Consider the following 14,579-nt stretch of genomic DNA (forward strand, 5'->3'; position numbering starts at 1 on the left):
CTGATGGACCATAAAATGTGTTGGTCCCTGTAATAATGCAATGCTACTTGAAAACACGTGGTCTGCATGCTTTATGGCATAGAGCTCTCTGGGAACTGCCATCATGGGGTGCACTTTTTACATTTTAGATCAACACATTTACCAACATTAGCATGGTGTTTAATCCGCTTCTGCTGGTTATCTGTATAAACCCCAGCAAGGTGTGTCCATTCTCTGTCAGCTAGCATTTCTTGCTTTCCCGAAGACCAATCGATGCGCTAATGGCACAAACACAATGCAGCCCTGACCAGGCATCTTTTGTTGACCACCCAACAGTTGATGAGACGTTTTTAACCAACCAGTCCATGTCAACTGTTGTTAAAAGCGTGACCCCTGTCTGAATCTGTTCATTGTGTTTCTCTGTCCCGTCTAAATGTTGGGCGGCTCTCCCAGGCCTTCTATGTAATCCTACATTCACTGGATCATTTCTGCCCTGTCAAGCGCATTTTTTTAAGTTGAAACCACAAACCCCTTTGTGCACTTTTGGAAAATCTGTCTTGACAGCTGTGCCAAAGAATCTAACGCCCAACAGTTAAAGCTGCCTACAGCTGTTCCCTTCCATAGCCATTCAGACCTGTCCAGACCAATAGCCTATGATGAACTTCCCCTTTTCTTCTTTAAGAGCATTTAGAAGATTTTAAAGCCTCAGAAAAAGCAGAGAGCCAGGACAAAAAGTTGAGTGTTGAAGATTATCAGAGACTAGCTATGAGTTTGCTAGGTAGTTGCTTAAAGGCTCGGAAATAGATAAGGACGCACCGATCCAATACTATGTAACAGAATTGCCTCTGCTGCCTTTTTTCCATTTTATAAAGCATGCGCTTGAATTTACTGGTAATCTGTCATATCGATCATATCTTGTTACCCCATTAAAAAGCTTTGAAATAAATGCATTTTAAATAAATGTATACAAATATATATTTGTATGCCGGTTTTATATAAATTTTGCACCCAAGATTTTTTTCTAAAATGTCTTTTGCTGGTAAATATTTTGTCATAATATATAATTGCATTAATTTGTTGTTTCTCTCTATAATGAGGGGTGTGTTTAGTGTTAAAAGTGATCAGTTCTACACAAAGATGTATGGGGGGAAAAATGGGGAAAAAAAGATTCCTTATCCCTTATAAATAACTTTAAAATTTATTTTTTTGTTGCCCACTTTCTATAATTAAGCATCCATATATTTCTTAGCATACAACTGATTTATTACAATATAAAAAAAATATGAATATATGTATTTTTTGTTAAATATTAATATAAAAATAGATATACATCACATTAAACGCTTAACCTCTTAAGTGAAAATGTTAAGTACAGCTTGAAAATTAAATTTTCTTTTTGTCCATTCTCTGAAATCGCACTCTGTGGGTCCCTGGGCCAGGGTTTTTTGACTTAAAATCATACGAGATTTAAAGTACCTTTCACATTTAGGCTTATCAGAGACATAAGCATGGAAAATAGTAGTCCCTAATAGTTGTGCTTGCCTGAACATACACCAATAATGCATTTCCAGGACTCCTGTTTACATTTTAACATCTTAAGGCAAATCAAATATAAATGTAAACACCAATAATGCATTTTCAGGAGTCCTGTTTACATTAACATCTTATATCAAATGAAATCAAATGAAATGTTAAAATGTAAACCCCAATAATGCATTTCCAGGACACTTGTTTACATTTTAACATCTATTTTGATTTGCTTTTTTTAATTTCTTATAGTATTATTAGTGTATAGTATTGCAGTTGGTCTTTGCTGCTAAACTATAATATATTAAGTCTGTCATGTCCAAAGCTCTGTTCACACCAGACCCATCAGCATGATTTCCACGAAATACTTGGACCCTCAGATATTCATAAATAACCTACTGTGCAAAAGATCCTTTTGAAGTCACTGACCTACTTCATGCTTTTAAATTTCTAGCCTCCATTTTATCAAAAGGAACCAAGGGGATATGCTTAAAAGAGAGAAAAGCCAAGCTCATCTTAAAAACTTCCCTTTGTGCTTTTTTTTATTTATGTTCAAAACAGGACATTGCTCTAGTCTTAAATGCCAAAGCCAATTGACGAAATGCTCAATCATCTCGATAGGCAGCTGTTTTAGTTGTCGTTTATGTTGAAACGGCGAGCTTCTCTCTCCCTTGTCCTTTCATTTCTCTGAATTCCTCTCCTCCTGCTCCTCCACTCTCGTCCGTGATGGCAGGAATCTTCGTATTCTCCCCAGCCCCTCCCTTTTTCAGCACAAAGACTGGCACTGAAACCTAATTAGCCTCAGCAGTGAGGCAGTGGAAAAGTTGTACTCCTGCAGCTGATAATAAAATGGCTTTGGAAATATGAGTCACTTTATGTTGACTGGGAGATGCATGTAACTCAAGACCGCTCCGTTTGGGTCTTGTGGATGCATATTCACGTTTATTTGTTATGGTACTGTCTGCATAGCAACCAGCTTTTGCGGTGCCAGTGTCATTGCAGTCTAGAATTACTCTGCCGCACCACTGCCCCTTCACAGTCTTTACGCAGTCTCGACAAGTCTCTCCTTTTCAGGAAAAAAGGGCCTATAATTCCTCATTTTAGGTGGGTTTGGAAACAAAGGGAGCAAAATGCAGTGTGTGAATGAATCAACAGAGGAACCTGCCGTGCCGTTCCTGTTATGTCCACTAGAGGGCAGTTACGGGTTGACTATTTAAGTGCCCTTGACTGTTCTCCTTGTGATTGTTTCAGAAAATGGAGCTCTGTGGATTTATACCATAAATAAGCCCCTCGTTTAGTATTTATCCCTCTTTATTCAGGGTTCCCGGTAGGTCCTATGAAATAGGTCTTATGTTGAATTCAAATGTCGAGTTACTGCATATACCCAATCTCCACCTGCCCGCCACAATGACACAGCCCAAGGAGCTGTAATTTTCCCTCTTTCATAATGTGACCGTGTTTCGATACCGATCCACGTTGAAGAATGCTGCTTGCCATTCATGAGTTTTATCTTCACGGCCCAATTTTTTTTCCCTCTGCACATTTACTGTTTTCTCCTTTGTTCATGCTTGTTCCGCAGCATGGATCAAAAGCTGACATTCCCTCCTCACCGAATAGCAATTTAAAGTTTTGTTATAAACAAACAGCAGCTCTCCCGGTGAGCCTTTATTCTGTTACCTTTTCTTTCCCTGTCTGAATAATGTCAGCAAGCAGAATCGGCATTCATTTGATAACTTTCATTTACCTAGATGAAGGACTTCTATTGGCAACTTGAAGCCTGTTTTGATTTCTGCAACACGGGCAGCTCGGTCACACATTTTGCAAATCCCTCTCTCAAGTGACCTGAACACACCCCACATTTCATTTGTAATTTTCGGCAGAAAAATGGGTCATGTTCCACAGTCCGCTGAAAAAGGTCTGCCGTTTTCCCTGTAGGTAAGAGTGGGTTATTTTCAAAGATCATTCTGTCGTCATTCTGTCTCAAAATTGGAAGTGCAAATGCTTCTGTCCTTAAAATGTGATGGGTCTTTATTTAAATGTATTCCGAGACCACGCATGAATTTTTAACCAAAGAAAATGGGTTAGTCATTTCATGTAAACATCTGCTTGACCAAACTAAAAGGCTCTTCAAGCTGGTTCCCCCACTGCCTCCTTTGTCTCCGTTTCTCTCTCTAATATCACAAAGACATGCCTGAGCCTACTCCTTCAGAACTATGAATCTTATCTTTTCAGCTGTCTTCATATCCCAACAATGGGATCTATTCTTCCTGCAGACTCCCCCACTAGCATGCTCTAACAATGAGCAGCTTTATTCGACCCACAACCAAGGGAGTTTCGATTCATCCGTGTAATTCCTTCATTTCAGGGGGGAAAAGTTTATTCTTCTCATCAGGTCTTTAAAGATTTTAATATTTCAACCCTATCACTGAGGTCCTACAGGTTGTTAAAGGGGTCATGAACTGGCTTTTTAAATTTTATTATATTGTTGTCTGATGTCAATTTATGACGTTCGCTTGGTTTTCGCATTCAAAAACATCAAAACGAATAAGTAATAGGCTAATTTGTACCCTAGTTTTGAGCCTAGCTGAAAAACGCTCGGTTTTTATGGGCGTGTCGCACTGAAGACTTGGAAGTAAACGCCCACTAATGTGAGTGGATAACAGTTTGCATATTATAATGAGTTTCGATTCACCCGTCGATTAGGGCTGGGCGATATGGCGATATATATCGTTACCGCGATAGAAAACATTAGTCGTAACAGATTTTTTTATTCCGTGTATACCGCGAAATGCAAATAAGGGGGCGTGGTTAACTCCCATGCAGCGCGCTTGACACTGATGCTGAGATTTGTCAAAGAAACATGGAGAAAGCAGATCAAGAGGATCCACAAAGGAATTACATTTTCTAAAGGATTGTTGTTAACGTGATATCTTCGGGGGGGAAAGGCAGCCGTCAACTTGAGCAGAGCAGCAGCACCCAGGCTACAGTTTAGAGGAGTGCACGTTCGCAACAGGGAAAGCATGAAGTTACTTGATAACAACATTTCATAGGCTATATCAATATCATTACGAGAAATAACCTTAAATGATGTATAGTTATCTGCATCTTTCCTTCTCTTATGTATAGTTACTTTTTAAACATGAAAATCGCTTTCAGCATGAATGAACATCCTGCTTGTTAAAACGAATGTATAATCTTGTTTCTGAGGCAAAATTACTAAATATGCAGCGCGAGTTATATATATATTTTTAACTCCAAACAATTGCCTACTGGACCAGTTGATAAAATCTTCCTTTGATTCGATCCGTGATTACAACTTCACTCTCAAATTAATCGACCGCATTTTGTTGATGTAAAAGACGCGCGCATGCACAACCACTGAGAGGGAGCGCGCGGTGTTCGACGCACTGTTATAAGTTGTGTATAATTTAAACTACTTAGTCAACACTAACAGTAGCTGCGGTTTGGTTTTCATATTGCTGCTCTCCTTCTTGTCACTTCTGAACTGACGGGTTGCCAGATATAACAAAAAGAATATAACAAAAACAAGCCCGTTAAAACAACAGTGTGTGCAGAGTCCGGTTGTGCAGGAATACCCTTCTCCGTTAAAAACGCAGTATAATAAGCACATGTGGTAAAAAAATATTATAATTATATTATATCTATTATAATTATATAATAAACTGATTGATGAAGTAAAGCAATGCATGAGATTGAAAAATTATTTAAAGTTGAAATGCACCTATGAGTTGTATTTAATATCAATCTGTTGTGGGAAGTTCATCTAAAAGTTTGAGTGTTTTTTGTTAAATATATTTTGATATAAAAATAGTTTACCAAATAAATAATTTACCAAATAAAATAAAAATAAAACAAGGTGACATACTTTTCATTTCTAAAGTATTTGGGTGTATTTATTATACAAAGCCCTTTTTGTCGATTTTTATTTATTTTTATTTTTTTTGAGGATAACTATATAAATAACTATATCGTGAAATATATCGTTACCGTGAAATAAAATTAGTCATATCGTGAAACACAATTTTGGTCATATCGCCCACCCCTACCGTCGATACACTTGGGGGAAATTGTTTTGAAAACGTCCAATGTTGTAAAATGGCAACCGGAATGATTCGCCCGTACATGTTCGACCCAGAGTCCGTGTGTTGCACCATACCTGTCAGATCCAATATAGACGGCACAGCACCGTTCTTTACTCTTAATCAGTCTACAAATCCAGTCTTGTTTACAAAACAATCCTCAGTGAAATGAAGCGAACAGATGGACAATGTGTTACCTCATCAGCTGGAACATCGTTAAAAATAAAGTTTATCAGTCATATTGGAATACAGAGGAATCTTATGCAGCGACTGTCTTCTTCCACAACCAGGCACTGCACTATATTTTGTATTCTGTCGGTAGCTCGATCCAGTTTGTCATCACAAGGTATTATTTAGCTATGCGTGTTATAATATCATAACCTCTTATATGTCAAAAGCTCAAGGAAAATTTGATTTCTCAGTTCATCACCGCTTTAAAGGGATAGTTCATCTAAAAGGAAAATTCGGTCATCGATTGCTCACTGTCTTGCACCTTCTTGACTTTTCTCTTTCCTGTTGAACAGAACGGTTTAACAGAATGTCAGAATGCAATTCCTTGTATGGAATCCAGTTTTCATTTTTAGGTTCCTTGTTGGTTTATTGGTTTTGTGGCCCTTGGATCTGTAGCAATATTTTCTTTCCCATTCTACATGTGCCATTCAGAAGCATCCTGACAGGCTTGCCGCAGCAATTGAAATATGAAAGAAAAAACCCAACTCCCTAATATTCTTGTTGTTGACAGTCTCTCTGCACTCGTTTCTGCCTTTCCTTGCTTTCTTCACTTAAGTCAAGAGAAACATGCCTTTGGCAGAAGTTATACTGTCTTTAGTGTGGGTTGCATGAATCATCACTATGGAAACTATGTGGTTCCCTAAATGTCAGTGGCTGTGTGTGTGTTGCCACTGATGCTCTAGTTTCAGAAGAAAAATACTTGCCTTAACCTTCTGTTTTAATCTAAACCAAGGTCTAAAAAGGCACCGAAAGTAGACGCATGCCATCTGCACCATATGTTTCAATGCATGTATGGTGTCAGTTTGGCTATAAACAGAATATGTAAGGTATTTTTTGTCAGTGCCGTATAGGCCTATTAGATATTGCTGTGGTTTTTACAGATAATGAGGTGAAAAGTAAATATAGATTCAGTGGCATTGCCGAATCAATTCACTAATTGAAGGATAATTCTACAATTGATCGTAGTTTGACACATTCTGTAATGGATAGCTGTGGCCCATTTTTGTGTTTTAAAGGAGTAGTTCACCCAAAAAATAAAAATACTGCCATTATATAGGCTGGTACTCATGTCATTTTAGTTTGGTTTGACTTTCATGGAATACAAAAGGAGAGGTTTAGCTTAGTATGATAACTAAATTGTCATTTCACTTTATGGTTTATGACCCCTCTTAAGGTGCCATATTTAAAAATATCTGGAAGCAAATTGAATTTGAAAGCTGCGACTATGTAAATGATGACAGAATTGTAATTGTGTGTGCTAACCCTTTAAACCCTCAAAATACAACTGTTCTGTGCAAGCCAAGTACTATTTGAAGTGCAGCAGTGTTGATGTTTCAAGCACACTATCAATCAACAAGACTATAGATCAGCCTATAATTAGACTCTCACCTGAATTATTAATGTCTCTAAGCGATCAAATAGGTCCACAGTCAAACTCGCACACATGCTCTGACTGGTAGATGGGAATATTCAAAAGCAGGATTGCGAAAGGCAGAGAGGGGCGCGGTGCTGTTGGATTTTTGTGTCTAAACTTTTGAAGCCTGTCAATTGAAATAAAAAGCCCATCTGCTGATGCCACTGCTCCCTTAGTGACTGTTATGTACTGGTTTGAGTTTTAATGGCCCAACTCATGGGCGCTGGCTCTACATAATGTATTAACCAGGATTAATTACCAATCAAATAAGGGAATGGAAGGAAAGGATGCATTTTTGAATTTACAAAGAGACTTATGTTAACGGATCATCGCAATGCCATTGATTCATTATTGGTTATTTTTGACTGAGCGCTCATTGAATGGCTCTCCAGCTGGTGGAGAATCTCATGCCGCAGGGAGCTCTATGCCACTCTGAGAGCACTCATTCATTATAGTCTTCATTCCTCCTGTGTTACTGAATTCATGCTCACAACCAGGAAAGATATACAAAAACTAAAAATGATGTATCATTTGAGAAAGACGACTTTGATTCATGTGATTAGTCGCATTATAAAAGTGAAATTTACTTTCAGTTTTTTTACGTGTTTTACTTGGCAGTGCATGTCTGGCATCACTGTAAGCTCATTTGTCTTGTTAAATTTCAGATGCGAGTCATTCAGTTGCAGTAATCGTTATTTCTCCTCCCATTTTACAGATCACAGAAGCAAGCAAGGATGTGCTCCCAGCATGGTTGCATTGGGATGCAGAGAGTGTCACACTTCAAGGCCTTCCTCTAGAGACAGACAAGGGCGTTCACTACATATCTGTTTCTGTTTCCAATGAAAGCCAAGTCTCCCAGAGCCCAGATGTGTTCTCCATTGAGGTGCACCCAGAGGAGCATGCTGATACAGACCCTTTTCAGCTTGCAATCCAGCAATCAGCCAGCAATGATGTCCAACCTTTCATCTGTGGCAATGAGGAGCCCGTTACTGTGCTTACCGTCATTCTGGATGCTGACCTCACAAAGATGAGCTCAAAGCAGAGGGTTGGACTACTTGCCAACATGAAAAAGTTCTCTGGCATGGGGCTTCAGCACATGAAGATTTTGCCAGTGGTTAACAACCGTTTGTTTGACATGTCTGCTTTCATGGCAGGACCAGGAAATGCCAAGAAGGTGGTTGAAAACGGAGCCCTTTTGTCCTGGAAACTTGGCTGCAGTCTGGATCAAAGCAGCATTCCTGATATTAGTAGTGTTCAGGTCCCGGCAAAAGAGGGTACCATGTCCGCACAGTTGGGGTATCCAGTTGTTGGATGGCATATCGCTAACAAAAAGCCCCATGTACCCAAAAGGGTGCGAAGGCAGCTCAACAACACCCCCACTCCCATTCCCTCATTACTCCCCCCAACAGCTTACCCTGAGCCCCCGATCCGTATTGTCCCCACACCAACCTCTCCTTCTATTGCCCCTACCTCAGAAAGTTCTGCCCCACCTGTTCGTGGTCCTATGCCACTTCCCGTGAAACCTACCATTCACAACAAAGATCCTATTGCCTACACTCCAACCTTAGGCCCCCCTCAACCAACACGTGTAATGGAAACCACCAGCACTATTGGCATCCAGCCCACCATGACCAGGCCTGTATATGTGGGAACCTCTGTGACCCCAGCAACACCCACCACCAGGACAAAACCAACAAAAAGGCCTCCAAAGAAACCCAAGACAACACCAACACCAAAAGAACCCAAGTCCACCACAACCAAACCACCAAGACGCACCACTCCCGCGGTTATTGATGGCAATGTAAAACCCCAGCTGCGTAACCCAATCGATCAGGTGAATGCCTACGTTGGCACCTACTTTGAGGTGAAGGTTCCATCTGATACATTTTTCGACAAAGAGGATGGAACTACAGATAAGTTAAGGCTCACCTTGCGCAAAGGCAATGAGGTAGTTGGGGATGATTCCTGGATACAGTTCAATAGCACAAGCCAGTTGCTGTATGGATTACCAGACCAGGGGCACGAAGGAAAACATGAGTATTTCATGCAAGCAACTGACAAAGGAGGTCTTTATTCAATAGATGCCTTTGAGGTCCGTGTCAATCGATGGGGTGCCAGTGCTAAGTCACCGGTGTTGTTTACTGCTGTGTTTGAGGGGGATGCACGTACAGTCACCAATGACATTCACAAGAAAATCCTTCTCGTCAAGAAACTGGCACAGTCTTTCGGTGATCGAAACGGCAGCACTGTTACACTGAAGAACATCATCAAGGGCTCCATCATCGTGGAATGGACCAACAACAGCCTTCAGCAAAACCCCTGCCCAAAAGAGCAAATACAGCAATTGAGCAGAAAGATCTCTGATAATGAGGGTAAACCTTCTGTACAATTCACCAAAGTCATGGAGCCCGACTTCAAGCCAATAAATATCACTGTCAGGGGCACAGGAAGCTGCCGTAACTACATGTTTGTACCGCTAGGTGAGATCCCCGATCCGACCCCATCTCCTGTTACTCCCGCTGTGGGCGCGGGAAGACAGAGCACTGATGATGTTTATCTTCACACCGTCATACCGGCAGTGGTGGTTGCAGCCATTTTGCTGATTGCCGGAATCATTGCCATGATTTGCTATCGCAAGAAGCGCAAGGGCAAGCTGACTATAGAAGACCAAGCAACTTTCATCAAGAAAGGAGTGCCCATTATTTTTGCTGATGAGCTCGATGACTCTAAGCCACCCCCCTCTTCCAGCATGCCCCTTATCCTTCAAGAGGAAAAGCCTCCGCTTCCTCCACCAGAGTATCCCAACATGGCTAGTCCAGAGACAACACCTCTGAACCAGGACCTTTTGGGAGAGTACACCCCTCTACACGATGAGGATCCTAACGCCCCTCCCTACCAGCCACCACCACCCTTCACTGTCCCAATGGAGGGGAAAGGATCCCGTCCTAAGAACATGACCCCATACAGATCTCCACCCCCTTACGTGCCACCCTAATGTTTGCTGAAACCTCCGGAGCAGGAGGATGGGGAACTTGTAGTTCCACACCAGTGTTGTCTCTTTGCATTATGGGATTTTTAGAAGGGGGTTTGGGTTTGAATGTGATGGGAAGGTTTTTGTTAAACAGGACTCTTAAGGAGAAGTGGGAGGGTGGGGTGAGTGGATAGTCTGCGAAGGACAGCAAGAACAACCTCAGCCTCTGACTACTCTGGTTATTGCTAAACTGTTGGGGATGTACCCTCCAGTCCTGGCGCTTTTGTGTCTAGATGGGCTTTTTTTCACTAATTTTTGGTTTTGTTTTATTTCTTTGTTTTTTGATTTTCCTTTTTTTTGACTCAGAATCAAACTCCTTGCCTAACAGCACTCTTTTTATCTTCTGAATTCGTTAATCTTGAATAATATAAGCGGACAATAAAGCTGACTGCAGGTGCAAAATGTTTCATAGAGAAATTCAATAAGAGGAGGGGAATAGAAGAATGGCCTTGAGAGACTTGGACAGGCATGCAGACAGTTTTGTGGGATGTCGATTCATTATGGTTTTGCCTTTTAACACAAAATTAAACTGTTTTTATTGTTATTCACATGTCTAGTTAAATCACTACAAGAAGAGGTAGCCAAAACGAAAGATTTGTTTAATCCACTGTATATTTGAAAGTTATGCTAGAACATCTTTAATTTTTATTATATATATTTTTATTACTTTTTTTAAGTATCACACTGAAAACACTATTTTCCACCCCTCAATTCTGAAGAAAAAAAAGCTAATATTAAATCACTGAGTGAACATCGCAAAGTGTGTTCTGACTTGAGAAATGTATAGTGCTGTATAGTTTCGTGCAGGCCATGTGAAACTTTTGGAGGAGGTAATCTCATGAGTGAGTCGTCTATGCAGATTCTGCCTTTGACCTGTCAGGCTGAAGCCCAGTACTGATCTCACTTAGTCATATTTCCCATAGGTCATCAAGAAATCTTGTGATGTAATTGGATGACGGCATCTCCGTGTCCTTAATTCTCTCATAAAACTGCAGGAACAATGTTCAGCACCCTCAAGTCAAAACCACCAATATACTGTTTCACCAGTTAAACTCAAGCTACTGACAGCCATTGAGACCGATTGCTCAATTTCAGACTTGATTTAATCAGAACAAGTTCTGGTTTCAAATGATTTGTAGTTTCTTTTTCTTTTCTTTTTCTGTTGTTATTTAAAATAAAAAAATTATATATATATATATATATATATATATATATATGTATAATTTCAGTGATGATTATGGAGTATATGCCTTGGATCCACTCAAAATAATTCTAAATAAAAACTGATGATTTTGATAATAGTGACCCAATCCTCTACACAACGGCATTGTTTATTATGTCATGTCATTATTATTATATATTTGCAGTTGAATGCCATATTTTGCCTTGGTGGTATCGCAGCAAGTGTCTTCTGTACATAATATTCTGCCTGTGGATATAACTGTATTTATAGTCAAAACGTGTGTAAATCAGATATGGTAAAAAAAAAAAAAGAAAAAAAAAATAGGAGAAAAAAAATTACCGTTTGTTTTAGATGAGGGGTGATTATTTTTTATACATATATAGTGATGGTTATTTAACAAAAAAAATCTTTGCGCAAGGCCTGGAATAGGAGTGAAAAGAGCCGGTTTCATTTACAAAATCGTCACAGAAAAAAAGGTTGATAAAATCACGATCTAATTTTTTATAAAGTTTTTGATACAGCCTCAAATTGTTTATTAAGAACAATAAATATATAGTGTTCTGCAATTTGTAAATCTTTAGTCTTGGTAATTGATTGATTCATTATCTATAGCTTTTCCTCATCTGTCTTATTTTTTAAGTGGATTTCTTTGTTTGCTTTAAATTTATTTAACAAAATAGAAAAGGCGGATTGTGTTGTCGGGAAAAATGTTGCCCTTTTGTAATATTTTTTTTTTCTTTCTGATTCGTGTTTTTTTTTCTGATTCCTTTTTACGCTCCTTTGTTTTGAGGTTTGATTTCAAAAGTGACATTTGCAATAATAAAGGTGTGACGTAGTCACGGCTGGTCAGTATGAGTAGTGTGCAAGATGTGTGTGATGCGTCCTCGATTCTGACAACCCTAGATGACTGAATTGTTTGGCCATGCAGAGAGTTATGTATGGATGTAGCTTACTTTTGGGGTGTAATGCTAACTCGTTTTTTAATGCTTCCATTTATCAGTTAACCAATATCCATGTCTCTTTAGTACGTACCAGCAGTTTCAAGTTGGAAATGTCGGTCTTGCAAAAGATACAAGTTAGGATTGAGGTACAAAAATATTGCAACATGCACTTCATCTTGGTACGACGTTGAAAAAAAAAATACTGATTATTTTTGCAGTTTAACAAAGAAGCAAAGTTATCTGTTAGGGCTGTGAAATGATTAATCGCGATTAATCGAATCCAAAATAAAAGTTTTTGTTTACATTATTATATGTGTGCGCACTGTGCAGTGTGTATAATTATTTTGTATATATAAATACACACATATGCATGTATATATTTAAGAAATATATGCATGTGTGTGTTTTTATATATACAAAATAATTACACTACACACTCGTATATTATATAAACACAAACTTTTTTTTGGATGCGATCAATCGCGATTAATCGTTTCACAGCCCTAGTTGAAACTAAAGTTCGAGCAATTTGCCAGTAAGGTAAGAAATCACTTTTATAATTTACAGGAATACAAAATCAGCAAAGAAACAGATTCTTTTGTTTCAATACATTATTTATACGTTTACGTAGCATTAAGTCTACTGCTTTCTCATTAGCACAACTCTGAATAAATATTTTACTTGGAAAAAACCAAAGATGCAGATTACAAAATAGCTGTTGTTTGCCAATGTTAAGTCTGCTGCTTTATGTTGTTAAACGGAATGACGAATATGTAAAAGTACAACAGTTTCCCCTTTTAAGAATGGTTGCTTGTTTTTCCTACAAGTGTTGTAGGTCAATGGAGAATAAGATTACATATATTCAATCTATATGGTTATTTTCACAAACCCTGAGCTAAAGATTTTAATCTGTATCGCAATATTCGTTTCATTCTCCGGCACAGTTATGATGTCTATACATTTTTTTTAATTGTGAAATCAAGTTAGCCTTAATTTTTTTTTTTTTTTTTACAGAATTTCAGCCTGCAGAAGAAAAAAAAATCATATGCATTTTGTTTGATTAGTATGAATATAACTTTAATACGTAAAACTGGAATATCATGCTTTTACGTTTGATAAGAGGGGGAAACGGTCAGTATGTTTTGTGTGTATGAGTTCTGTTTCTTTTTGTTTTTATCGATGTGTGCAAGCTGTATTGCAGAGACAAGCCGAGTTGACGTCGAACATTTAAGCAATGCATTTCTAAAGGTGCTGAGGTTGACCTTGGGGGCCAGGTGTAACAAATGACAGTGATGTGTTAAATGAGACGCCTTTGAGGTCTGACAACACGCAGATGCTGCGATGAAGTGCAACCTAGTAAAGAATTCAACACCAACGTAATGACGAAAACCACTTTATTCATTCTCTTTCATGTTAAACGGCATTGGTTCATTTATACCACCAAACACTGTATGTTTGAATCTTGTATTAAAAAGTGTTCTCACCGGGAATGTGTGTGGGCTCTTTGATAATTCATTATTTAGAAATTTCATATCATATAACCATTTCATTCATAGTTTGGGATTAAAGAAATGTTCTGGGTTCAAACAACTAAGATGCATTAACTAGTTCGCTGATTATAATTTGACTTGTGGCTAAATTTGTTGAAACAAATATAAATTGTGGTTACGGTAATGCGCATTGAAAGTGAGGGAAATTGATTTTTAACCTTAACTTAGAAACTTTTAAAGACAATGAGCTAGGAATTGGTGGAATCAATAGTTTTTGCTTTTGTTGAACCGTCAGTCTGCATTTTTTCAACTTGGTCTTAAAATAATCGTGTTTAACTTTGGAAAATTAATAGACAAAACTACATTACCCATGTTGCCGTACAGAAAATTCCACCAATCAGAAAGAAGCAAAACCTGTCAAAAGATCTCGTTAGCCTCGCCCTCTTCCAATGAGCACAGTGAATAGCATAGAGTCAATCTCCCTATGCACTCAAAATGCTGACATATTTGAATATATAAAATTAATGCGCTTTATCTAATCAAAAAAAATTGTGGCAATATTATTAATTCAATTTAAAAATAGAATTGAGTAATAATTAATCAAATTAATTCCTTAAAAGTTAACCATTTAAAATGAGTAAAACAAAAAAAAAACAGACATAAGTCACCATTATATGGTGATC

The 14,579-nt window shown here is 38.4% G+C and overlaps 1 protein-coding gene across 3 annotated transcripts in view; it reads left to right on the forward strand.

Annotated features, from left to right (window-relative positions):
- The window catches only part of dag1 (dystroglycan 1), a 46,565-nt gene extending 32,669 nt beyond the window's left edge, over positions 1-13,896 (forward strand). For all 3 annotated transcript variants that reach the window (XM_089117936.1, XM_039668608.2, XM_039668606.2), the window contains exon 3: positions 7,967-13,896. In XM_089117936.1, coding sequence (XP_088974062.1) covers positions 7,967-10,246 — 2,280 coding nt within the window. In that variant the 3' untranslated portion in view covers positions 10,247-13,896. The remainder of the gene's footprint in view (positions 1-7,966) is intronic.
- Positions 13,897-14,579: the final 683 nt, after the last annotated feature.

The sequence above is a fragment of the Pimephales promelas genome, chromosome 2 (assembly GCF_988280905.1).
Source record: "Pimephales promelas chromosome 2, fPimPro1.hap1.1, whole genome shotgun sequence".
NCBI lineage: Eukaryota > Metazoa > Chordata > Actinopteri > Cypriniformes > Leuciscidae > Pimephales > Pimephales promelas.